Consider the following 25,735-nt stretch of genomic DNA (forward strand, 5'->3'; position numbering starts at 1 on the left):
GCTCCCTCCCACCCTTGACCATCACTTCCTAATCACACAGTCCTTCCCCCTTGGGGGTCAGGGACTAGGACATAAACCAAGCCCATAAACACCACTGAGCATCTCATAGGCCTTGGGTGTGGTTAATCAAACAAATTAAGTGACTATGGTGACTCAAGGAGAATTTGAGTTTTTTTACAGTCGAGTAGTAAATATTTTCCATCTGGTTTTAAAACTTCTATCGGGAGCATACAATTCTGGTAAATAAAACAGGTATTTAAAAACTTTTTATTGTGTGTTGTGGTCACCTTTGTGAGGGGGAAAAAGAAAAAAATGAGGGAACCATAACAGGGACAAACAGTGAATTCTTGCCATTTCCAACCACATGGATGGATCTAAGGATGTTAGGCTAAGTGAAATAAGTCAGCGAAAGACAAGTACTATATGATTTCATTTGCCTATGGAATCTAAAAAACAAAACAAAGGAACAAACAAAACAAAGCAGAAAGAGACTCATGGATACAGGAAACTGGGTTTCCAGAGGTGGGGAGGCCTGGGAGGGGGGTCGGGGGGCGGTGACATAAGGCAAGAGGATGAAGAGCTGCACACCTCCAGTTATAAAATATGTTAAGTCCTGGGGATGTAAATGTACAGCGTGGGGAATATAGTCAATAATACTGTCATAGCTTTGTGTGGTGACAGATGGTAACTAGATGTAACGTGAGGATCATTTCATAATGTATAAAAAACGTCAAATCACTGTGATGTGTACTTGAAACTATTAGGATGCTGTATGTCGATCATACTTCAGTTTTAAAAAGTTTAAAAAAAGGACAAACAGAAACTTTTGTAATAAGAGATGCAGGTACATCCACATAGAATCCGAGACCCCGAGAGCAGGAGATCTTCATGGGGTCATCTCCCCACATTTGCTGCTAAAGGGTTTTGAGGTCATGTTGCATTTTGACTACTGTAGGTAAAAAAGAGGAGTTCTCCACGCACGCTCTGAGGCCCCATCAGATTCAGCACATGGGGTACCAGCTCTCTATCTTCGCTGGAGGAGGGGGCGTTGCTCATGACTCCAGTAAGAAACACTTAGGGAGAAACAGATGAAGTGCTCTTTTGAGGACTGGTGGTGGGGACCAGATGAGTAGATCTGGTTTTTAGTTTCCCAATGGTGCTCATGTTTTAAGGGGTGACCAGCCCTGTGCTCCAGGTCCCTCACATGTTCATTTTTGTTGGACCATGTGCCAACACAACCATTAGAAGTCTGTATTTCTCCATCTTCTGGCCATCACCCTCTGCCAGAGGCCAAAACTAGACTCTCGCAGCCTCTGGCTGTGCCCCAACTGGCTACATCTTCCAGGGCAGGAGCAGCTGCAGACCTTTGGTGTCAATCAACCACACTTCGAGGGCCTCCATGTTTCCTTGAGTTCTCAGGGCCTTTCTTCCTGGATGGCCTTTGTCTCCTAAGTACCACAGTGTGGGGACTTGCATTCAGTTCTCGAGGTCAGTGCTTGTCTGGAAGGGGAGAACCAGTCCGAGTCTCCAGTGTAGCCACTCCAGCACCACCACCAACCTAGTGAGAGCTCTGCTGAGTGGGCCCCTGCCTGGCCCAACCCTGCTTCTCAGCCTCAGTTCCGATCCCAGAATCATCAGCTCTTCCAGGGAAGACACAATTGCATAGCTTCAGATCCTCCGTGAAGAGTCCTCCTCACCTGGAACTTCCATCTCTCAGACCTCATGGCTTCCTTGGCTCTCCCATGCCTTCATTTTATCTTATAGTTGTTTTCAACCGGAATGTTAGCACACCAGGAATTACTCCATCCTATCCTGAACCTGTTGAAGTCTGTCAGTTTTATTAGTCTTTCCCAAGTAATAACTTTATTTTTTTCTCATATATTTGTTTTACATTTGTGTATTTCTGCTGTTACCTCAATGATTGTTTTCCTTCTACTTGATCAGGATTTAATTTGCTTTTTTTTTTTTCAAATTTCCTGAGATAAAATGTTAGATTGTTGCTCTTTAGCCTTTATTTCTCTCGTGTATGACTCGATGGCTACACGATGCCCTCTAGGTACAGTCTTAGCCATATCTACAAGTTTTGGTATATCACTCATTGTCATTCAGTTTAAAATATGTTATAATTTCCCTTGTGATTTCTTTTTTCCATGGTTTATTTAAAAAGTGTAATGTTTAATTTCCAGACAGTTGGGATTTTCTAATTCACTTTTATTATTGATGTTAAAATTGATTCCATTGTGAACAGAGAGTAAATTCTAAAGTCTAAATGACTTCAACCTATCTTGTGAAATATATTGAGGCTTGGATTATGACCTGACATATAGACAATTTTGGTAAATGTTCCCTGAGCCCATGAAAAGAATGCATACTTCACCGTGGTCCTTCAGTTTTCTTAAGTATGTCAATTATATTGATTTCATTAATTGTGTTTTTTTGGAACTTCTGTATCCTTATCAAATTTAAGCCTGCTCACTCCATTAGCTATTGAGAGAAGTGTTTTGAACTCTTCCATCTGATTGTGAATTTGTCTAGTGAAGATCCTTCTTTATTCAGTTGATTGTTGCTTTTTTCACTTTGAAGCTAAATTATTGGGTGCACATAGATTTAGAATTGCTGCAACTTCCTGTGAATTATCTCCTTTATCATTATGACATGACTCTTGATACAGAGTAATGCTACTTGCCTTCCAGCCTATTTTTGTCTCATAATAACATAGTTACTTCAGCTTTTGATTCATGTTTGCATAGTGTCTGCTTTTCTGTCCTTTCACTTCAAACTTTCTGGGTGCTTATATTTCAAGTAAGTGTCTTATAGGCGGAATATAGCTGATATTTTAGAAGGTTAGGTTGTGACAGTCAGTCTTCTATTTGGAGTATTTAATTACTAATATTGTTGGTTTTATATCTCTCATCTTAATATTTTTTTCTATTTGACCCAGCTTTTTCATGGGTCTTCTTGCCTTTCTTTAGAATATCCTACTATTTCTATTAATCCATTTGCCCTTCTGTTAGCTTGTCGGTGAGAACATTCTTCTGCCACTGGTATAGAGGCTACACTAGTGATTACAACATGCATCCTTGTCTTACAGTTTGTAGTTAAACACAGATTATTATGTTGACTACTTCCCTAACAGGGTTAGATTTAAAATGCTAAATTTTAAAAATGCTTTAATTTCACTTACCCCTATCTTTTGTGTTATTGTTGTTGTGCATTTAAATTATACATGTAGGTTAAACAAGACACTATTATTATTACCATTATAGTAAATAAGCTGCCATATGTGTCTACGTGTGTATGCTGCTCTTATTCTTTCCATCTTACATTTTTGTGCTAGCACCTACGCTCATTTTTATTTTAAAGACTTCCCTTTTGTCCTTCTGCTAATGCAAGAGTAGTGGCAGCTATCTTGCTGAGTTTTTATGGTTTACACTGTTTTCCTTAGTTTTTACCTCACATCCTTTTTCTCTCCAGGACCCCACCTTACATTTAGTTGTCACATCTCCTTAGCTCCTCTTGGCTCTGACAGTTTCTTTCTCAGACTTCCCTTGTTTTTGACTGACCTTGGCAGTTGTGAAGATTACTGGCCAACTATTTTGAAGAATGTCTTCTGTTGGGATTTGCCTGATATTTTTCTCATGATTAGACCAGAGTAATGTTTTGGAAGGAAGACCACAGAGGTAAAGTACCCCTTCTCATTGCATTCTATCAGGGGATATGCCATCAACATGGCTGATTACTGTTGATATTGACCTTGGTCACCTGGCTGAGCTTTCATTCTTTTCCACTGTAGACTTACTCTTTTTTCTCTCTCTCTTTGCATTCTGTGCTCTTTGGGGAGAAGTCACTATGCATAGCCCACAGTAAAGGAATGAGAACCTATTATGCTCCACCTCTTTAAGGGAGAATATCTACATAAATTATTTGGAATTCTTCTGCATGGGAGATTTGTATCTTTTATCCCATGTATTAATTGATTCACTTGTTTATATCAGTATCCACTCATGCCTCATTATCCTTTAAATGTCTGTATGATCATTAATAGGGTTTCCTTTTCTACTACTGATTTTGGTGAATTTTTAAAATCTTTTCTCTTGTTTATTGAATAGTTTAGCTGATGGTTTATCACTTTTATTGATCCTTTTTATAAAACAAGCTGTGTTTTCATTGATTGTCTCAATTGTTTGTCCATATTCTATTTCAGTCATTTTTGGTCTTATTTCTTTTCTTCTACTTTACTTACTTATTTTTATTTCCTTGGGGTTTAATTTTCCTGACACATAAGGGGATTCTTCTTGGAAGGCTCACCTTGAGAACCTGGTAGAAGGCCTAGTGGTAAAATCTGTGAAAATATGGCCACCTCCAAAGACTGGTTCCCCATGAGTTTCTGAGTCTTATGCTAATCCTTGCTCACCCTCCAGCAGTTTGCCAAAATTACCACTTACGTGTTCCTACCAGTTTGTGGCTCTAATGGCTTCTGTTCCAGGTTAGCTGATCTTGGCTGTGATTGTATGTATTCACCTGTCTTCCAGATACCAGATTATTCTGATGGCTCTAAAAAGTTACTGATTTTCAGTATGTTCAGACTTTTTCTTGTAACAATGGAAGTGATAACTTTCAAACTCTTCACATGTTAAATCTGGATGCAGAAGTTCAGTCTTTTTAAAGATATTTTAGCTGGGAATAATAGCATTTTAGGTTGGCGATTACTCTCTTCTGGCATTTTTAAGATATCATTCCATTGTCTTCTGGCTTCTGTCAGGTGTGTGGATAAATAAACCATCAGTCTTATGTTGCACATTTAAGTGGATTGTGTCTTTTTCTTTCTCTAGCAGTTTTTAGGTTTTTTTCTTTTGGTCTTTGGATTTTAGCAGCTTTCTATAATGTGTTAAGGTGTGGCTTTCTTTGTTTGCATTCTGCTGGGGTTTGCAGATCTTAAATCTGTAGGTTGATGTGTTTAATAAAAATTCCCAGCTCTTTTCTCTTTTCTTTGTTAGGTCCTGTTTTGTATGTCTTTCTTGGCCTCCAGATATGTATGTTAGACCTGTTCACAGTATCTCACTTGTAGCTCACTCTCTTATGTACTTTCCACTATTTTTCTTTCAGGGCTTCAGTTCCAGAATTTTCCATTGACCTGTCTTCCAGTTTGTTGATTCTGTGTTCTACTTTTTCTAATCTGTGGTTAATTTTATTCATATAGTTCTTAATTTTAGTATTTTTTTCAGTTGTGGGATTTACATTTGGTTATTTTTAATACATTCCATATTTGTGTCTTTTCTTCTGTTGTCTCAACATATACCTGTATTTTCTTAAACATATTTATATCTCCTTTAAAAATTCATTTTTTTTTTCCTGCTAACTCCAGAATCTGGGTCATCTGTAGATTTTCCTCTATTGTCCTTTTATCCCCTTGATTTTGGGTCACATGGCCCTGTCTTTTGGAATGCCAGACAGATTCTTATTAAAGATGAGATATTGTGATAAGAAAGTAGAGAAGCTCTAGATAGTGGCTCTCTTTCCCTGCTGGTCAGATAGAGTGGGGACTGATGACCTTAACCTAGTTAGGGACTGAGTTGATTTGAGGCTGGATTGCAGTTTCTCAAGGCTCCATTTGCGTGGGTTTTTTTTTCAACCTCCTATTCCTAAGATAGCCTCTAAAGTTTATAAGAGAAGCTGGGTTATTCTCTGAGCCCTTGCTCCTGAGAAATCCTGAACTTCAACCTTTGTTTTCTCGGGACCACAAGGTGACAAACAAAATCCCATCTTTCTTTTAGAGACTTTCTGCCTTGATTCTTAGTCTTCTGCCTTGCACAGCTTCCAAACTCAGCAAACATCTTGAGGGGAGAACAGGCAGTGTTGGGTTCAGTTCTTTGCTTTCCCTTCTCATGAGTCATCTATTTAAGTCTCTGGTTTTGTTGTCAGGTTCCATGAACTCATCACAAGTTCTGTTTGCTTCTCCACCTGCTGGTAGTGACTGACTGCCTGGACCACCAGCCCCAGCCTAAGCCTCTTGCCCTGCCCCCACAATGCATGAGGGAGAGTTCTGAGGGCTTCCCCTCCTCTCAGATTATTGTTCCTTTGAATCCTAGTTGCCTCAGCAGCTTTCTGTACTTCAAAGAGATGTTTTGCTATATTTTATCTGGATTTTCTGTTCTCACTGGAAGCATAGACCCACTGTAAGGAAAGGCATTCCAACACACAGAACATCAGTCATTCCATTTTTGATGAGCATTCACTTCTCTTTTCCTTTTTTTTTTTTTTAAGATTTTATTTATTTATTCATGAGAGACACAGGCAGAGAAGCAGAGACACAGGCAGAGGGAGAAGCAGGCTCCCTTCAGGGAGCCCGGTGTGGGACTCAATCCCAGGACCCTGGGATCATGATGCAAGCCGAAGGCAGGTGCTCAACCACTGAGCCACCCACGTGTCCCCTCTTTTCCTTTTTAAAATCTCTTTAAACTATCTTTCTTTAACATGCTAATGTCTTTATTTCTATAGAATAAAATCCCAGGAGTAGGACTGCTTGGTCTGACATAATACATATAAATACATGTTGTCTATTTGCCTTTAAAAAAAAAAGATTGATTGATTGATTGATTTGAGAGAGGGTGCGGAGAGAGAGATCATGTGGGAGGGGCAGAGGGAGAGAGAATCTCCTGCAGACTCCCTACTAAGCATGGAACCAGATGCAGGGCTCCACTCACAACCCCAAGATCATGACCTGAGCCGAAATCAAGAGTAGGACACTCAATTGACTGAGCCACCCAGGTGCCCCTGTTTGCTTTTTAAGACCACACTATAACATTTATTATTTCTGATAGCTATGTAATAGAGTATCTTTTTTTCTAACCCGTTAGCAATAGGCATGATAGCTCTTTTAAATTTTTGCTGGTCTGGTAGTTTTAAAGTAATAGCTCAGTTTAACTTTAATTTGTATTTATTCCCTGACTACTTGTAAATGTATAATGTTTTTGCTATTAGGATTTGTTTTCCTGTGAGTGGCCTATTTACATCCTTTGCCCTCTGTCCACATTTAAGAAATGTTTATTATAGATATCATTTTTTATCCTGTGCTCTTAAGAAGCTTTGAGTTCCCAGTTTTTCCCCATCCTCTGGATTCCTACCCCTGGAACTTTCTCCCTGTAAAGTACTGTATCTCTCTTAATTAGACCCCAGCCTCTGCCCTCCCAGCTTCTATGGCTCTTCTTTGATACTTTCCCATTTGACAGGCTCCAGCCTGGTTCTCTCCTGAGGGCACTGCTTCCCCATAGCCCCATCTCCCTCACTGAGGTGTGGGGTCAACGGGGGCAGTTGTATGTGTCTTTTGTGTTCTCTGCCCCATCTCCAGCATCTGAAACAGGGGCCAGCACATAAGTGCTCAATAAATACTTTTTGAATGAACTCAATCAGTTTTGAAAAACATGGTAGTGTTTTGGTTTAAAATGTAAACTCTGGAGCCAGGCCACCAGACCTGAAATCACAGCTCTGTTATTTAATACTTAGATGACCTTGGGCAAGCCTCTCTGGACCTCAGTTTCCTTATCCCTAAAATGGAAATCATAGTAGTAGCTACATCATAGGATTGTTATTAGAACTAAATGAGCACACATATATACATTAGTTTCCTAGGGATTTGTAACAAATTACCACAAACTAGATATAGCTTGACACAACAGAAATTTATTCTCTCACAGAGAGAAGCCACAAGTCTGAAGTCAAGGTATCAGCAGCCATGGTTGTAGTGGAGGATCCTTCCTTTCCTTTACTCCTCCAGCTTCTGATGGTTGCTGGCAGTCCTTGGCATTCCTTGGCTTTGTAGCTGCCATTAATCCAATATCTGACATCTTCCTTTGGTGTCTCTGTGTCTCTACTTGGTGCCTCCTCTCTGTGTGTCTAAGTCCACAGTTTCCTCTTACAAGGATTGCATTCATTGGGTTGAGGGCTCTCCCTAATCCAGTACACCTCATTTTAGCTTGATCACATCTGCAGAGACCCTGTTCCCATTAAAGGTCACATGCACAAGAACCTGAGTTAGGATGTCTGCACATCTTCTGGGGGGACATAATTCAACTCACTACAATACATAAACTCTTCCAATAGGGCCTGGTCTTTGGGTTCACTCTTGTATCCCTACTGCCTTCAACAGTACTTGGTATATAGGTGTCCAAAAAAATCTGTTGAATTAATTAATTGATCAACACTTTGTCTACTGCACTACAAATATATTTTCAAATCTATCATTCATCTTTTTGTTTTATATCTTTTCCATTAAAATGTTTTAAGTTTTGTACAACCAAGTATATTTGTCTTCTTTCCTTCTTCCTTTATTTTCTTTTTTTAAAAACAGTGTATGTTCTCATTCATTTGGGGAATATAAATAATAGTGAAAGGGAATATAAAGGAAGGGAAAAGAAATGTTGGGAAATATCAGGAAGGGAGACAGAACATAAAGACTCCTAACTCGGGGAAACGAACTAAGGGTGGTGGAAGGGGAGGAGGGCGGGTGTTGGAGGGGAATGGGTGACGGGCACTGAGGTGGACACCTGACGGGATGAGCACTGGGTGTTTTTCTGTATGTTGGTAAATTGAACACCAATAAAAATTAATTAAAAAATAAATAAATAAATAAATAAATAAATAAATAAAGAATAAAAATAGATTCTGGGTTTGTAGCCTTGGTTAATAAAGTGTCATGCCTCGAGCCCCCAGGCCTCTCTTTCATATTTTACAGACAATCTCCTGAACTTTCTTGCAAGAATTTTTACTGTTTTATTTTTTTAATAAAATGCTTAATCCATATGGAATTAGTTTTTGTATATGGTGTAAGATGGGGGGTCTCTTATATTTTCCCGCTGGATTATCATTTGTGAAATTCTCATTATACTTGGGTCTAAGTCTGGAAATTTCCACCTTGTTACATCTTTTCCATATCGATGCAATGTGGTAGGGTTTTGCTTTTATTTTTTAGTGAAACTGATCTTTCCTCATTTTTCTCCCTTTTTACATTTTTTTTTTTGCTATTCTGAGGCCATGTTTATATTTGTCCATATGAACTTTATCCATTTGCATTATTAGGATCTCCCTAAATGCATTATTAGGATCACAGTTGGACTTCCACTAAACTTATTAAAAACGTATCTGCTTTTGAAATCAGGAAGAGAGAACGTAACAGAATGTGCAGAAGACAAGAGCAGAGAGCCTGTCATTCCACAGGGGAGTGTGGCCATTCAGTGTCCCTTTCTCCTGCTGCACTCTACTTGGCCCTCAGCTCTGGGACTCACAGCTTGTGTCCACTTGCCCTTTGGACCACAGATCTGACCCTGGGACTTGAGAATAGCCCCGTCTGAAGGAGGAATGGCTCATCTGCCCTTATCTTCAGTCATCACAATCTGTTACTCATCTGCTCACAGAACACTAAGATTTTACACATGTATGCAAGAATGAGCAGGTTCTGGATATTTGCCTCTAAAATTACGCGTCTGGTCGATTTACTCATTACACCTGGAATTCCGCTTGACATTGAAAAGCTGTCAAATCACTGTGTCTTATATTCTCAGACTGAGGCTCTCATTTCACAATTTTTGAAGGTTAATTTTGGTTCAGCATTTTGTCCTTCTGAGCGATCGGTACACAATTTTAGTCTTGTTGGGTTCTACAAGGATAATGTATTTTTAAAAGTCTAAATCAAATCATGATTGTCATCATCAAGCTTGGAGCAAAAAAGAAAAGAAAAACTACTGTCTTACCACTTGGTGATCACTGTTGACAAGGCATTCCTCTGTCCCGAAGGTCCAGAGTTGGGTGCTAAGGTTGGAGAAAGGATTGGTTTTGAAAATGTTAGGGCAGTACCATCGCTGGGGGATGAGGTGGAGTTAGGTCAGGTGGACCAGACAGATCTAGCCTATTGACTAGAAATTTCTAGATTTGAGGTGTGGTCGGATTATGATCATGGTAGGTTTCTGGTGATCACAGCACTGTCACCAAATGTATGGACTTTCATAGATGCAAAGAGTTGGAAAGGCCCTCAGAGCTCATATACCTGCCATGATCCCCTCTTCACCCCAGCTCCTCTGTTGTTCACTATCTCAGTGATAGTTGAGGCAGGGATGTTGAGCTTGGTCGTGTGGTCGTGTGGCTTTCTCTGACATGGTATGTGGTAGACGTGACCTGAGCAGCAGCCTTAGATCTGCTGTGTGCTCTAGGGTGGCATTATGCCCCAGAGACCTGCTGGTAGAAGAGCTTTCCCAGACAGCTCTCATCCCTTTAGTCTGATCCCCAGAAGGAACGCACATGGAACAGGCCTAAACCCAACCTGCAGCCTGACGCCAAGCCCAGTCAACCCACAGCCTGCATCAGGAATACCTAGCCAAACCCATCTTACATCTGCCAAACTGCCCTTGACCTGCATACCCACAAGTGTGAGAGTAAATGTTTGTTTTCTTGTCAGTCATTGGGCTTTGTTGTGCAGAAGCTGGCTCATGGAGTTTCCAAACATGTGGTACATAAAGGCTCGGGAACACCCAAACCCAGTCCTATGCAGGCTGCCCAGGCTGTGTCATTTGAATGGGGAGTGACACACTTCCCAGCCTGCGGCTGTGCCTGTTATTTCTAGAGCCAGAAGCTACAACTGTGAATTCAGACTCAGTCACTAGTGCTGATTTGTTGTCACTGGCCACCAAGCATCTCTGAGCAGTAGCCCATACCTGAGTCACTGGAGTGTCACATACTACTCCCATGTAGCCCTGGGCTCTGGGTTCCTCATGGGTAAGAGGTAAAGTGGCAGCTATGCCATCAGGCTCCTCTCCCCATGCTGAGTCACAAGACAGTGCTGTCCCACAGTGTCCAGCTGGCATGTGTCCACACCTTTGCTCTGCCACTCAATAGCTGTGTCTCTCCAGGAAATAGTTGGTTTATTGAGCCTTCTGCCTAAACTTTGATCTCCTTATTTGTAAGACGGAATATGTCATAGCTTTGTCGAGGAGCACTGTGAAGTTTAAGATAATGTATGGAACTCACTGGGTACAGCGGCCAGCACCTAGTAGAACTTTAGCCACGGTCTCTTTCTCTATGACACCTGTGAAGTTTCCATCACCACCTGGTGTCAGGAAGGAGTGGGGATGGCTGTGAGACCAGCTCTGGCCCTTGTCATTAGGCTGTCAGTGCTGGGACTCTGCTTGAGATGGTTGCCAGCTTGAACTCTCACACCTGAGCCACTGTCACATGGAACACGCAAGCAGATACTTGCTGTAAGAAATGCTGAAGGAGACTCTTCAGGATGAATGAGTTTGAGTCTGAGTGGGGCTCAGATGACCAAGAAGGAATAAGAAACACTGGAAATGGTATATATCCAATTACATATAGAAGACTATTATTTTTTTTAAAGATTTATTTTTATTTATTTATGATAGAGAGAGAGAGGCAGAGACACAGGTGGAGGAAGAAGCAGACTCCACGCCGGGAGCCCGACGCGGGACCCGATCCCGGGACCCCAGGATCGCGCCCTGGGCCAAAGGCAGGTGCAAAACTGCTGAGCCACCCAGGGATCCCGACTATTATTATTATTATTATTTGTAATTAAAAAATGTATATGAAGGCCACCTGGGTGGCTTAGTCAGTTAAGTATCTGCCTTTGGCTCAGGTCATGATTTCAGGGTCCTGGGATTGAGCTAACATCAGGCTCCCTGCTCAGTGGGGAGTCTGCTTCTCCTCTCCCTCTGTGTGGCGCTCTCTCTCTCTCTCTTTCCCTCTCTCTCTCAAATAAATAAATGGAAAAATTTTTTAAAATGCATATGAGTGCTTAAAGCAAGCATTGTAACATTGCTTGGGCTTATAATCTATGTAGATCTAGAACAAAGGCCAACTGTAGCTTAGTGGACAGGTGGCAGAGTAAGGCCTATATGGTTGCAAGAGTTCTTCATTTTATGTGAGGTCGTTCAATATGAACCCTAAATAGCCTGTGAATAGGTAGGGGTCTATATTATAATCCCCAGAGCAACCGTCAAAAAGGAGATGCAAAGAGGCCTAGCAAACAAATATTCTTCACACAGAGACTGGTGGATGTTTCTCTCCTCAGATGCTCTGCAGTGGCTGGGCTTGGAAAGACAGAGTCAGTCACCCAACTTCTTGTTGTGGGCACCACTTGAGAATGCTTGTCTTCACCAAGAGAGCCAGCAGTATTTCCACGGAATGATGTGGCATCGTGTGGGAGAAGCAGTCTGCAATCTAAGGGACATCCCAGGGATGGCGGAAGTGACGATTTTGTGAATCAAATTATTCTAGGCCACGACCTGTCACTCTTGGAGGAACTTTCTTAGGGAAATGCCTCTTTAAAGAGACAAAAGGACTTGACTTGAATGGTTAAACATTTTGAAATCTGCTTTATTAATGCTGCGGTTTAGGTTTACGTTGTATGGTAAACTGTCTCCAAGGGTCATGATAAATCTAGTTGATTTGCTGTCATGTTCATCTTAGAAATGAGAGTGTGCAAGGGGAAACTCTAGAGACATGTGTTGGTAAAGTGCATAGTGCCTCTTCTAGCCATCACACCCTCTGGGTTTTGCGTCCTGTGTGATTCTCTGTGCCCATAAGGGATTGCATCCTGCAACCTCTGGGCCGGCTGCTTATGGCATGCCCAGCCTCCCTGGTGCTTCACAAGCCTGCAGGCTGTGAGACATTTGCCTACAGACATTTCCTTACTATCCATTACATATGTTTTTATGAAAGGACCAAGCAGGAGGAATTTGCAATGAATAATTCATGTGTAATTGTTTTCAAAATATAAAGTTATTTTTCAAAGAAAGCAACCAATCTATCCATTTTGGAGTCCCCCTGCTGCCACTTGGGTGCTTCTGCGTGGGCCGCAGCTTTCCATCGAAACACTCATGCCGTCCCGCACTGGGCCAGGCTCTGCCACAGAGCTGGGACAGGGTGTGTGTGCAGATGGCGTGGAGCTGTCAGCATTCCCAGCCAGCACTGCCTGCACAGGTCCCCAGGCAGGCCTTTGGGATAGCCTTGGACTCTAGTCCTGCTCTCCACCGAGTCCCTACAGGCGACACCACATGGCTACATTCCCTTCCCTTTCTACCCAGCTTCCAATCCTGCACCAAACACATCCTGCAGCTTGCTGACATCAACTCATACACACAAGCCAAGCCAAGGCCAGAGCCTGACCTACTGGGCCAGTGCAGATACAGCAAGCCACTGTCACATTCCGTGCATTACTGACACTGACAGTGAGAATAAGAACCAGCCAATGATGCCAGCCCCCTGGGTCCTAGTGCCGTACACCAAGAAGGATGTGCCCAAACAGAAGGAGCCAATGACTGCACACAAATTGTGGATACCCTGCTGCCGCTCAGCAGGTTTACATTTTGCAGCTCGAGTCTGAAGAGGACGTAGCAGAAGGCTCAGTATCTGTAAAGACCTGACATGTGATACGGAATAAGCATGATGGTGGTGATGATGGTGTTGGTGGTGATGATGATGGTGATGGTGGTGATGGTGGTAATGGTGGTGTTGGTAGTGATGATGGTGGTAGTGGTGGTGATGATGTCATGATAATGATGGTGATGATGGTGGTGGTGATGAAGTCATGATGGTGATGATGGTGATGGTGGTGATGTTGGTAGTGGTGGCGATGTCATGATGATGGTGATGATGGTGTTGATGATGGTAATGAAATTGGTGGTAGCAGTGATGAGTACTGTCTCATCTCACCCCCTTTCCTTTCCCCCTTCAGCTTCCTCCACAGAATGCAGTCAGTGTGATGCTGACCCTTCTGTCCTCTGCTCTCCAACTTGCTGTGGCATCCTGTGACATCATAGCCCCCGACATATGTCATTGGCTGGTCTGTGTATTTCCTGCCCCCTTCCCTCTCAAAACACAGACTAACCCTTCTTTCAAAACTGGTCTCCAGACTCTTCTGCTCTCCCAGATTTCCTTCATCTGTCCTGGGCAAGTTCAATCATGCTGGATGTCTTTGGCCCTTTGATGCACAAACACATTTTAAAGTGTGATTCAGTGTTCTCTTCTGGAAGAAAACCCATGTTTTCAAATTTAAATTGTGGTGCTTTGAAAGTAGCAGGGATGGTCTCTTCTGTCCTGCTTATATTCTCCTCAGCATCCCTTCTGGGGGGGAATTTACCTATGGCGGGTAATACCAGCCAGGTTGCTGGCCTACTGGCCACTGACAAAGGAGGTGCCAACATCATCTGTTTCTTGAACAGCCCAACTCATCAGTTTCTTCTAGGAAGGCATCATTAGATAATTCTGCTTCACTGTTTGCAATGCAGGGAAGTGCATTTTTTCAATTGTCCTCCCACCACCACCACTACTCACACAAAATGGAAACCATTAGTAAGCAGTGGGTTCTGTGTGGTGGAATGAAGGGAATTCATGGATGACTTTCAGTGAGTGCACTCACATAAGGAGAGGAAAGGGTCCGTAGATGCCCTCTCCCCCACAAAAAACCATTGTAGCTTGCAGTTTCAACTGAAGATCATAATGAAACTTGAGTAAAAATTTTTGTTTTCCCTCCCCAAACCACCTTGCTTTATTTTGTTCGTGTTTCCTAGGGTATATGTGAATATAAATCTAACTTAGGAGACTCGAAACTCACTGCAGTCACAGCAGATGTGAATTTAGATGTCTTGGAAGGCATGGCCTTTGGAAAGGTTTGCAGTGCCAACTGCAGCCCCTAGTGCCATGCCCACTGAGGCCAAGGCTGGGAGCCCACTTACTCCTTTGTTCACTCACTCACTCAACAAACAGACCTTCCCCTGGGCCAGGGCGCCAGGCCACCCGGGCCCCGCCCGCAGGGAGACTATGGGTAGAGGCAGACAAGTAACAATCACAGGCTGGAGCATAGGGGCAGTGGCTGCGGGGCTGGAGGAGCTCAGCGGGCAGGGAGGCAGGGAGCCCACCACAACCTAACTGCCTCTCCCTCCACTTTCTTCCTTGCCAGGTACTGGAAGCTAGTGGAATGCCCATGGATGATGACCAGTACGCTCTGCTGACGGCAAAAATAGGATATAAGAGAGAAGGGATGAGTTATCTTGATTTTGCAGCAGGATTTGAAGGTAGCTAATCACCAGCGCAAGCCCCGCAGGGACAGAGCCCCCCCGCTGGTGGCGCCACCAGTTATCCCGAGCCCTGAGCCCTGCCTCGAGGCCGCTGGGTTGAAGCAGTGTGAGCTGAGATGCTCAAACAGTGTGTGTTCTAAGACTGGCAACAGACATTTTTGTTTGATTTTATCTGACTGTGTTTCGGCCTTTTCTTTTCGCTAAACCAAACTGTGAGTGCAGAATTTTGCCTGACAGAGCCTTCTACAGACTTAGAGCACAAATGGTTTCTAAAATTTGCTTCAAAGCCTATGCTTCTTCAATCACGCTTCCTGTCCTTTGGGATTTTCCTCCTGAGAATAGATACTGTTTGTCTGTGGTTAGTGGCACCCATATACCAACAAGGCAAGTATCCTTCCTCCTTTTTTGTAGATAAGGACACACAGACGCTAAAAAATTCAATGACATGCCCAAGATCACTCAGCCACTGGCCCTCACCTCCTGCTGCCCCAAAGCAGTTGCCAGGAAATTCTTCACGTGTGGTGCGCTCAGGCCTGGAAGCTGTTGTCGCCCGCTCTTACTCTCCCCTGGCCACACACCTGGCAGAGACGTGATGAGCAGCTGGCCTCCCCTTTCTCCACCGAGTCATCCTCTCCCTGGTCTCCACTCTTGCTGACATTTAAATGGACAAATCAGCCCTCTAGAAAAGCTGCAGAAATCACACAAACATGTTGATGGAATACTCTATGATTTTGCAGCAAATGCACTGCAGACTGGACAGAGCAGGACGTAGAAGCCCTGTTCACGTTTTGCCATCCTTCCCGCGTTCTGTCTGGGAGATGACTGGGCAGTGTGATGGGTCTCTCCTAGAGAGACTGGCAGCTGGGACTCCTCCCCAGGAAAATGCAAAGGTCCCATCTGACCATGGCAGATGAACATTTGTCCTATCCTAGGGGAGAGGAGGTCCCACGTGCATGAAAACAGGCAATTCGAGAAGCCATAGAATTTTAGAATGGTGACACTTTGGGTATATATTTTGACATTTTTGAAGGAAAACAAAAAGAAGGAAAAGGAACTCACATTTATTTTAGTGCTTCCAGTATGCTAGGTGAGTTCATTTTTCAAGTGAGGAAATGAGGGCCCTGGGTGCATCAGTCACTTGCCCAGGGTCCTGGGGCAATGAGTCCCTTACAGGATGGAAATTTGACTCAATAGCCATCAGTTGCTCTTGGCTTCCTCCCCACCTCTGTTCTTTCCCTCCACTCTCCTCCTCCTCCTCCACCTCTCATCAGTCTCCCAGCGCTGCCTGTCTCCTCTAATAGCCAGGTGCTCACGGGGGTGAGGGGAGAGACCCAGGCCCCAGCTGGCCCCAGGCTGGGGGCCTGGGGTGTGCATGGCAGAGGGGACTTAAGTAGAAGGGGATAGTATTATCTGCCAGGTGGAGTGAACCTGAGGGAGGCCACTCCAAGCCCAGGTAGAGGTAACATAGAAGCCAGGTTCAAGGAGACTGGACCATAGGATGCCCATGAGCTCCTGACACTCTGCCCACCGTCTATCCTGCAGACCACAGCAGTGGGGAGAGGGTGGTTGTGACACCTGCAGAGAACCACATCTAAAATAAAGTCCTAGGTTTATAGCCTGGCTTTAAACAAGGCCACACTCCAGTGATCCCAACCTGATGGAAATGGCTTGTTGTTTTTTTTTGTTGTTTGTTTGTTTGTTTGTTTATTTGAAATGGCTTGTTTTTAAAGTAGAGACTATAGTTTCTTCCTCAGTTTTAGGGGAGAGAAAGGATATAACCCAGTAATTAGCCTCAGGGCTCTAGAATCTGGCAGGCCAGGGTTCAGCGTTGCTGTCCGTGACCTTGGGGAAGTCGGGGGGGGGGGGGGGCCTTGTGCCTCCATCCCCTCCTATGTAAAATGGGCGTAATCATAGATTTCCTTGTGAGTAAATGAAGCACAAGAAGAGAATATACCTCTTAAGGTTGTTGAAAGACCAAAAAATATTTGAAGGCCCCTCGTACAGTGTCCAGCAGATATGTGGTCAGGAAACACCTGGTGGATTAACAAATGTGATTGTCTTACACATTGCTATGTTTGGGGCATGAATCTAGGAACCAAAACCAGGCAGTAATTCTCACTCGCTGCCTCTGGGAATGAGAAATGAGCAAGATGTAGTCCTGCCCTGTTGGAAGAATAGGCATGGTGGTCGCTGTGTGCTGGACAGGAGCGCGGCCCTGCCATCTAGAACAAGTTCTTTTTGCAGTGATATCTAAGACACTGAAGGAAAAGAAACCAGAGCATAACAACGTTAATGCTTAAGTTCATTTCACAAGCCTTATTTCTGTATTTTGGCAGGATTTGGGGTGGGAAGAGATGCAGTATTGAAACAGAAATAAAGAGGTATGTGTGCCACTAATGGAAGTCTTCTGGTTTATGTTATTGTTTCAGATGCTAAAATGAGCAGGCCAGAAGTGATCCCATTGCAGACTCCAGTTCTTTCCAAGACTAATTTGGACAGATACTTTATAACCGCTGAAGAGTGCCTGAAGCAGTTCCCCCAGAGACTGAAGGAAGCCTTCCGGGTAAATTATGACCTGTCTGCTGTTTCGCTTATCTGGACACCCCCCAACCCACCTTGCTCCCAGCTATTCAGCCATGCTGGCTCTGATTCCTGGAGCCCGTCATGTTCTGCTCATCACGGGACATAGCACGTCTCTCCATAGACTCAGGCTCACCCCTTCTCTCCTTCCTGGGGAAGGGGACTCGGGCCTCACTCTGCCATCCCCTCCCCTCCCTGAGGTCCTTCCCTCCTGCCACTTTGCTGGGTCTGCCTTCTGCCTCTCAAAAGCCTTGGAGAAATAAGGAGGAGCGGTGGAGAGGGATGGGTCAGGACATCCTGAGTTACAGGCAATTTAGGATCCATTTGTCTATTCTCTCTAAGCCACCCATTCACTCACCAGATGAGTATTACATGCTTAGGATATGCTGGAATGTCTGCTAAAAGCTGGGGATGAAAGGTAGGATCTGCATCCGAGTTCAGACACATGGGATTGGATTGCCTGTTGTAGAGGGAACAGTAGTGTGCCATGGGAACACAGGGAAAAGACCCCACTAAGGAGGACTTCCTGGCAGAGGTGGCCCCTGAACTGAATCCTAAACCCTCAGCATGTGCCGACTGGAAAAAGAAAGGAGCAAACAATAGAAGAGGGAACTTGCTGAAGGCAGGTGGCGGACAGGTCCTGGGCTTCAGGGAGAAGCTCACAGATTGGTAGGACGGATTGCATGTGGAAGCTGTAATGGATAAGACAAGAGAAATCTACAGAGGCAGGCATAGAACGATCCAAACTGCTTCTGTGCTGAGAAGTAAGAGAGCAATTAAAGGGGGGAGATCAATTTAATAAGCCGACTGTGTTGCTGCAGGGTGGAGGCCCCAGGGTGTGCAGGAGCAAGTAGGCCGGGGGGGGGGGGGGGGGTGAATCCAGAAGAGGAGGGTGGGGAGCAGCTGGGGGTGGAGCTAGCCCCCAGTGGCAGGGGCAGCCCGATCTCCCTGTGTTTCTGAAACCTCTTCCCAGCACTGACTGCCAAGTGGAGATGCATTTTGGTTACCAAGCTCTCATTTAAAAATAAATGTATTTATGATGACTGTCTGGCATGGATTTGCAGGATGGTTCTGACTTTGAACATTCTGTCCTGCCGTCAGACCATGCATCCTAATCCTGGGCTTGAAAATCTACAGTCCCCGGAAGTGTGCACAGGGAAGGGCTGGTCCTCAGTGTTCAATCTGAGCTAGTGCCCCGGCCAGGGGAGCACGGAGCAGACAGGTGTCGGGCAAGGGCTGAGAGCCTGCTGTTCTGAAGAAGGAAGGCCTGCCTGTAGGGCAGGAGGGCAGAAGGGGAAGCAGAGAGACACCAGGAGCAAGTGTTCCCTCTGTGCCAGTCCGCAGAGCACTGGAGGGGCCCGGGGGTCCCAGGCCAGCACTCCTCTGCTGCCCTTACCCCGGGTGCTAACTCACCCACTCTGTTGCAAGCCAGACTCCTTTTTATTGGCCTTGCCCTCCACCTGTCTCCTCTGCACCCCTTTCCCAGCGGGGGGACACCAGAGCCATGCTCTGTGCTGACACCACTGTTTTCCTACCTTTGGCACACATGTGGCTTGGTGACAGCACACACGTGTCCCATATTTCCCAGTGATCTTTATTTTAAATAATTACATAATGAACTGATTCAATGAACATTCACTGACACCCACTCTATCCTGCCAAGAATGTATAATCTAGTGGTTGAGACAAAGAAGTGAACCTCTAATTGCCAGAGTTTACAAGGTCCGCCCTAGGATTCAGGTGACACTTGGAGTCACTGGAGATTTGCTTGTTGTCCTCACAGGTGTATGTGAATGAGACAAAGTGTGTGCCTTGATTTTTTGAATGGGAAGGGAAGCGCTTTACTTTTTTTGAGTTCTTCTTTGTGAGAAATTCTTGAAAGTCTCTCCTCAGCAATAATGAAAAACCCAACCTGTATTAGTGTAAGATACTATCACAGCTGTTGCTGTTGTCTGCCCAGTAATTCTGTAGCCAAATGAGGCCCTCTCAGCCCTCAGCAGGGGTCACAGGTAAGCTAGTCACACACCCACAGCTCAGGCCGAAGACCATGGAGTCGGGGAAAGAACTCATCGTGACCGAAAAAGGGACGTCTTTTCTCCCTGCCCTGGTGAGGAAAGCAGGCATAGAGAGGCCCTGGGTGACCCGGGGACACGATGTGAGCACAGGTTCCCTGTGCCCTGGGGGCTCCCTCAGCCCAGAGCTTACCCTCCAGATAACATCTCTGCAGGGTCAGGCGTGTGTCCATGGGTTCAGGTGTATATTTTTAAACCATCAGGATCTAACCACCCCCTACAAACACACACACACACACACACACACACACACACACACACGGCATCATTCTATACATACATTCCCCAACTTCATTTTTCACCCCACAGTCTGTCCTCAACACCAGACCTTGCGGAGTGGCCTCGGCATGCAGGCCTGATCAGAGTGTCCCCTTTGCTTGTCCCCTTAGGACCAGCCCCCGTCCCTGCCTGACTGGCCTGCGGTCCCCAGCTCTGCACTGGCTGTGGCCACCTCTCCCGCTGTAACCTGACTCCTCTCCTCCTCACTTCACACTCCAGCCAGTGTTCTTCCTCCCTTCATGTCTTTGCACATTCTGTTCCTTTGCCTGGACTGCTAGTTCAACCCCTTTGATCAGCCTAACTCCTGCCGGAGCTCCGATCTTTCTTCAGTCCTCGGTCCTCCCTCCTCGCCTTCAGATCTGTGGGGAGATCGGCTGCCCGCCGTCCTCCTCCCAGCATAAGCGCATGTGGACTTGTGATCCTCTGAGACATTAGGGCTGCATTGTTCCTGAAACATCCACAGTACCTCAAATGGCCACCACAGGGCCAGCCATGTAATAAGTGATCAATGTGTGTTTGTTGGATGAATCAAAAAAACCTCCAGTTCCATGCCAGACATTGAACTGGAAGGATTACATAAGTGGCCCCATCTGTTTAAATCCTCACACTACCCTGTCAAGTAGGCATTGGCATCCCCATTTTACAGATGGAGAAACCAGGGGTCTAAGATGGGGAGAAACTTACCCAAAGCCACATGTCTAGTAGAAGTTGCATCCGTGTGACTCCAATAGAATTAGGAGTCTTCATTCTGGGAAGCCAGTGACCGAGGTGTGGGAAATGATGGTGGTTTTTAGATTTGTGAAGATTGTAAGTGTGGGTTCCATGGCATCTGGACTGTCCCTGTCATCCGGCAGTCCAGGCTGGCAGTGAGCACGGCTTTCATGCCTGGCTTACAGGCCTTTCTGCCCCACTAGACTGAGAACCTTGATATCAGGGACCATACTGTAGTTACAACAGGTCTCTGCCCAGCAAAGTGCTTGGCATATAATAGGTGCTCAGGAAACCCTTGCTGCCCTCTCCAGACCCACCAGCTTCATTCCACAATATGTGTTAAGCACCACTCCAAGCTGGAGGTACAAGGAACAGATCAGAGCCCTGGTCACATGGTCACCTTCCAGAAAGGGAGCCAACCATGAATGTACAAGTCTCGTTTGTCAGGTGGTGGCATGTTCCATGAAGAAAAATAGGGCAGGGTGAGTGTCAGGGACCAATCGGGGTGCCGTTGTGCACAGAGCTCAGGAGATGCTCCCTGAGAGGTGACATTGGAGCAGACACGCTAAAGGGTGCAGGTATTGTGAAGAACTTCCCGAGATGCCCAAGGCAGGCTTGGCATGTCCACAGGACAGCAAAGGGGCAGAGGAGAGAAAGGAGGACAGAGGGATCGCAGGGTTTGGGGGGTCATGGCGGGATTTAGGATCAGACTCTGCGTGCAGTGGAGAGCCAGCGTAGGGAGCAGAGGAGCCCCCAGACTCTGACCTGAGCTGCGGTGGGATCACCCCTGCTGCTGTGCTAGGAAGTGGTGGCAGCAGGGGTGGGGGCTGCAAGCCCCTTGGGAGCTTCTATGGAATTCGGGGAGAATTGGTGGAATGGGGAGAAGTGGGGGCGTGGGTGGAGACGGGATCTGTGTGCACACACTGGCTGTGGCAGAGGAGAGGAAGGGAGGGGCCGGGAACGAAGCCAAGGTTTGCAGAGGTGGGAAGGCCTGGGAGGAGCAGGCTGAGGATGGGGCTTGGAGGTCAAGGGTTTGACTTGGGACTTGCTTCTTGCTTGGTTTCGTGTGCAAGCGGAGGTGCCCCAAAGCCACTGCAGATATGAGCCTGGAGCGGGTTGGGAGGGCCTGGTGCTGACCGTGATTTCCCGCTAGGGAATCAGCAGCAAAGAGATGGCCTTCACCTGGAGCAAGTCCCTGGTGGTGGTGCTGCTAGAGACACAGGTGCCTGCCTGCCGGATTGTGGTGCCCCTGACAGGAGCTGCACTTTAAGTTGATCCCTGTACTATTTAGCACAGTGACTGCACATATTAGGTGCTGAGTGAATGTGTGAGTGAAGATAGAGCTTTCCACAAAATCCCAAAACATCTTAACTAGACACTTGAATCCTAGTGGGTCTTGCTTTGTTATAACCTCTTCAGGCAGATCCTGGGAGATACAGGCATGAGTGCAGGGCCTCCAAAGTCACCAGACGAACCTCCAGGTGGGGGCTGTGTCAGGTACTGATGGAAATGAGGGGTGTGGGGCCACATCATCGACTTTTCAAGCCTGAGACTTAGGAAGTACATATGGCGGAAGCATGGACATTGGCTAAGACAACCAGTTCAAAGCCCGAGGGCTAGGCCCTGGCTGTATGGTCTCAGGCAACCGTAATAGTAACAGGCAACATGTTAGGGCACTTAGGAAACATGCCAGGGATTTGTATATATTACATATTCAACCCTCACCACTGCCCTAGGAAGTAGGGACTTTCCCAATTCCCATTTTATAGATGAGAAAATGGAAGTGTGGCCAGGTTAAATATCTTGCCTAAGTTTACACCAATATTAAGTGACAGAGCTGGGATTTGAAACTAAGCAACCCGCCTCCAGGTGTTGGAGCATGGCCTCTAAATCACATGTTCCCTTGCAGGATCCATGTCCTCACCTTCAGGATGGAGATGGCCGTGCCCTCGTGCCACACCACCAACAGAGCAGGTGTTCCCTGTCCTTCAGGTGCAGCAGGCGTGCCGATCTCAGACAGCGCTGGCTCCTCAGCTTAGTTCTCAAAAACTGAGCCCTGGCCTCTGGATGGCCCCTCGGTGTGCCATCCAGTACTGCCCTTGTTTTCCTGTAGACAAAAGTTGCCAAACATCATGAAACTTCTGTAGAAACCTTGAGAGCAAGATTTCTTTTCTGCCCCCAAAAGCTCCAGCATCCTCTTAGTTCTGGTGCTAGAAGGAGAGGTTCCATAAACACAGAAAGTGGAAGGGAGGGAAAGAAGAGCTTTTTCTTGCCCCTTTTCCTGGGCTCTATCCTAAAAGAGGGCACCAGAGAACATGGTTCATCATCTTGGAAAAACCTGTCATGCCAAGGATATTCCTGGAGGAGTGAACTCTCCGTAAAGCAGTAGTGGGAACACTGGCCCTTCCTCATTTTGGAGAGGAGCCCGTTTGTGCAGGGTTGTTAAGTGTGTGGTTGTCGGGGTTCAGAAGGAAGTGCTTTGACGTGTGCGTTTTGTTTTTAGGACCCCTACTCTGCCTTCTTTAAAATAGACACTGACAGGGATGGCATAATCAACATGCATGATCTTCACAGATTGTTACTGCACTTACTGTTCAATCTTAAAGACAAAGAATTTGAGCGTTTCCTGGGCCTTCTTGGCTTGAGACTCAGCGTCACTCTCAATTTTCGGGAATTTCGAAATCTGTGTGAGAAGAGAGCATTGAGAACAGATGACGCGCCTCAAAGACTAATCAGGTAAGAGGGCAGTGCAGCTCAGCGCCTTTGCCCGCGCGAGGTCCTGCGTTCCCACCATGCCTACGGAGGGGGGGCACAGAATTGCCCCCTGGGAGCGATTATTTTGTCTTTTTTGGGGTTCAGGAAAAACCACACAAGGAATATGTGTTCAATGTAAAAAAGCTAGAAAATACGGGCACAGATTAGAAGGTACAGCTGATCTAGTCCCCCATGAGCGTTGTTTTGGCATTTCACCATGAATCATGCCAGTCTTCTTTCCAGGCACACAACTACAGGCATGGACTTACATTTTTTTCTTTACAAAGCTGGGGTCAGATGTATATGCATGTTGCTCAGCCTTCCAAGACCTCTCGGCAACCTGCCCGTTGAGCTGTGGGGGGCCCGTGGCGGGGCTGCTTGTCAAGAGAACACTAGTCCAGGCACTAGCACACCAGCTCGTGCAATCCACACAATCCGTATGAATGGGGGAACCACAGAACACCTTATAGTAATTGGTGGAAACTGAGTATCACTTCAGTCTTTTCTTATGAATGTAAACGTGTATACACAGTTGACCCTTGAACGACACAAGATGCTTCAACTCTGCAGGTTGACTTAGAGGTGGATTTCTTTTTTTATAAGTACCATATAGTATATAAATGTGTTTCCTCTTCCTTATGATTTTCTTAACATTTTCTCTTCCCCAGCTTACTTTATTGTAAGAATAAAGTGTATTATACATATAACATACAAAATATTGGCTAATCCATTATGTTATTGGTAAGACTATTATTAGTTAATTTGGAGGGGAGTCAAAAGTTATACAGGGATTTCCGACTGTGTAGAGGTTGGCATGCCTCACCTCCTCACTATTCAGGGGTTGACTGTATATCTTTTTCTTTTTATAAATCTGGAGTCAGCTGTGAAACTGTTTAGGGAGATGCAAGGAACCCTCCAACCCTTTCCCATGCAGTGCTCCACCCCCAGCCCCTGTCTGCTCCGTACCAGCCTTCCTCACGGTGAGGAGGGGAGTCTGCATGTCCAGCCTGGCTAGAACTCCATTTGTCTCCTCCATTTTTCTCAGTAAGAACACACGCCCCTTTAAGCAAGAACAGCAGTGCCAATACCATCTACCCCGTTGAGATCTGTTGACTGTCAACAGGCATGAATGAAGAAGCCATTCAGCCTTGACCAATTGTTACAAGTATAATATTACTATTTTTTGAAGCATTACCATCTACTATGATAATACAGAGATGTGTTTTCTGCATGGTAGTAACATTCACTCGGCTGTTCTGCCCTTGAGGTAATCGTGGCCTACTCCTTCCACCAGGCAAGGGGCTCCCTGGATTGGGGAGCCTCCAGGAGCCCCCCATTGCTGGGCCAGATTGCAGGATTCTTGGCTAGGCTGCAGAGGCCCTCTGATACTGGTCTTTAATTTTTCTCTCTGAATTCGTTGGTTTTATTTTGCCTGCACTGTAAGAAAAGACAGCCAGAAAGAAAACAACTGTAGTCTCTTTCTAAGTGAAATGATCATGTAGCATGTGAATTGGACACCTGCTTCCAATTGCTCAAGTTCTGAGGAGTTTTAATATGAGACTTGATTGCTTAACATTAAAACAATACAAAAATATCCTTCAGAAAGAATTTTCTGGAGAATGTATGCAGAATGAACCTAGACAATTTCAACCACAAAGCGCCATCTTCCCATTCAAATGACTCAGCCTTCTTATTTGTATGTATGCCTTCATTCATTAAATTTTTACTGAGGGTCTGCTGTGTGCTAGATGTTGTCCCAGGATGAGATGGTGCAAGGATGAATAAGACTCCTTTTGAGGAGCCCATGGTTGAACATGAGACAGGTACAGAAATAAAGAGCTACACTGAAATATAAGGATGTCTGAAGTGCCACAGAGATGGCTAAGCCCACTTGAGGTGCACAGGAAAAGTGGGACGTCTGAGTCGGATCTGAAGTGTGAGTAGGAATTTGTCAGGTGCAGACTACCAAATGGTGATTCAAGGCCGGAGAACAGCATTTACAAAATCTAGAGGTGGGAATGTCCAGCACATTGGGGAAATGGGGAGAGGATCCAGGTACAAAAGTGGCATGCATGGTGGGGCATGGTGGAAGGGGAGTCCTGGAGAGGCAGGAGGGCCAGCTGAGAAGGAGCTAGAGAACCGGGCTGAAGAGTTCATCCTTTACCAGCAGACAGGAGAGGGTTTTATGCTGTGGAGGGAGGGGCTCACATTGCACTGCAGAAAGATCCTTTAGCAGCCCCAGAGTAGTGGATGGATCTA

At 45.5% G+C, this 25,735-nt stretch overlaps 1 protein-coding gene and 1 long non-coding RNA gene across 11 annotated transcripts in view; one reads left to right on the forward strand and one right to left on the reverse strand.

Annotated features, from left to right (window-relative positions):
• EFCAB6 (EF-hand calcium binding domain 6) overlaps nucleotides 1-25,735 on the forward strand; it is a 243,750-nt gene that overhangs the window by 138,658 nt on the left and 79,357 nt on the right. For all 8 annotated transcript variants that reach the window (XR_011997867.1, XR_011997868.1, XR_011997869.1 and 5 more), the window contains 3 exons: nucleotides 14,963-15,077; nucleotides 17,510-17,643; nucleotides 23,226-23,458. Coding sequence is in view for 5 of the 8 variants with exons in the window: in XM_026017432.2 (XP_025873217.2) it covers nucleotides 14,963-15,077; nucleotides 17,510-17,643; nucleotides 23,226-23,458 (482 nt within the window). In the remaining 3 variants the exon portion in view is untranslated. The remainder of the gene's footprint in view (nucleotides 1-14,962; nucleotides 15,078-17,509; nucleotides 17,644-23,225; nucleotides 23,459-25,735) is intronic.
• LOC112934074 (uncharacterized) overlaps nucleotides 15,071-25,735 on the reverse strand; it is a 28,737-nt gene continuing 18,072 nt past the window's right edge. For 2 of the 3 annotated variants that reach the window (XR_011997872.1, XR_003237810.2), the window contains 3 exons: nucleotides 23,314-23,405; nucleotides 22,647-22,829; nucleotides 16,092-18,352 (listed from right to left, as the gene is read on the reverse strand). This is a non-coding gene — a long non-coding RNA (uncharacterized lncRNA). Of the gene's footprint in view, nucleotides 15,769-16,091; nucleotides 18,353-22,646; nucleotides 22,830-23,313; nucleotides 23,406-25,735 lie in introns of those variants that run through there. The other variant, XR_011997873.1, reaches the window with a different exon arrangement.

Source organism: Vulpes vulpes, chromosome 16 (assembly GCF_048418805.1).
Source record: "Vulpes vulpes isolate BD-2025 chromosome 16, VulVul3, whole genome shotgun sequence".
In the NCBI taxonomy this organism is placed as follows: Eukaryota; Metazoa; Chordata; class Mammalia; order Carnivora; family Canidae; genus Vulpes; species Vulpes vulpes.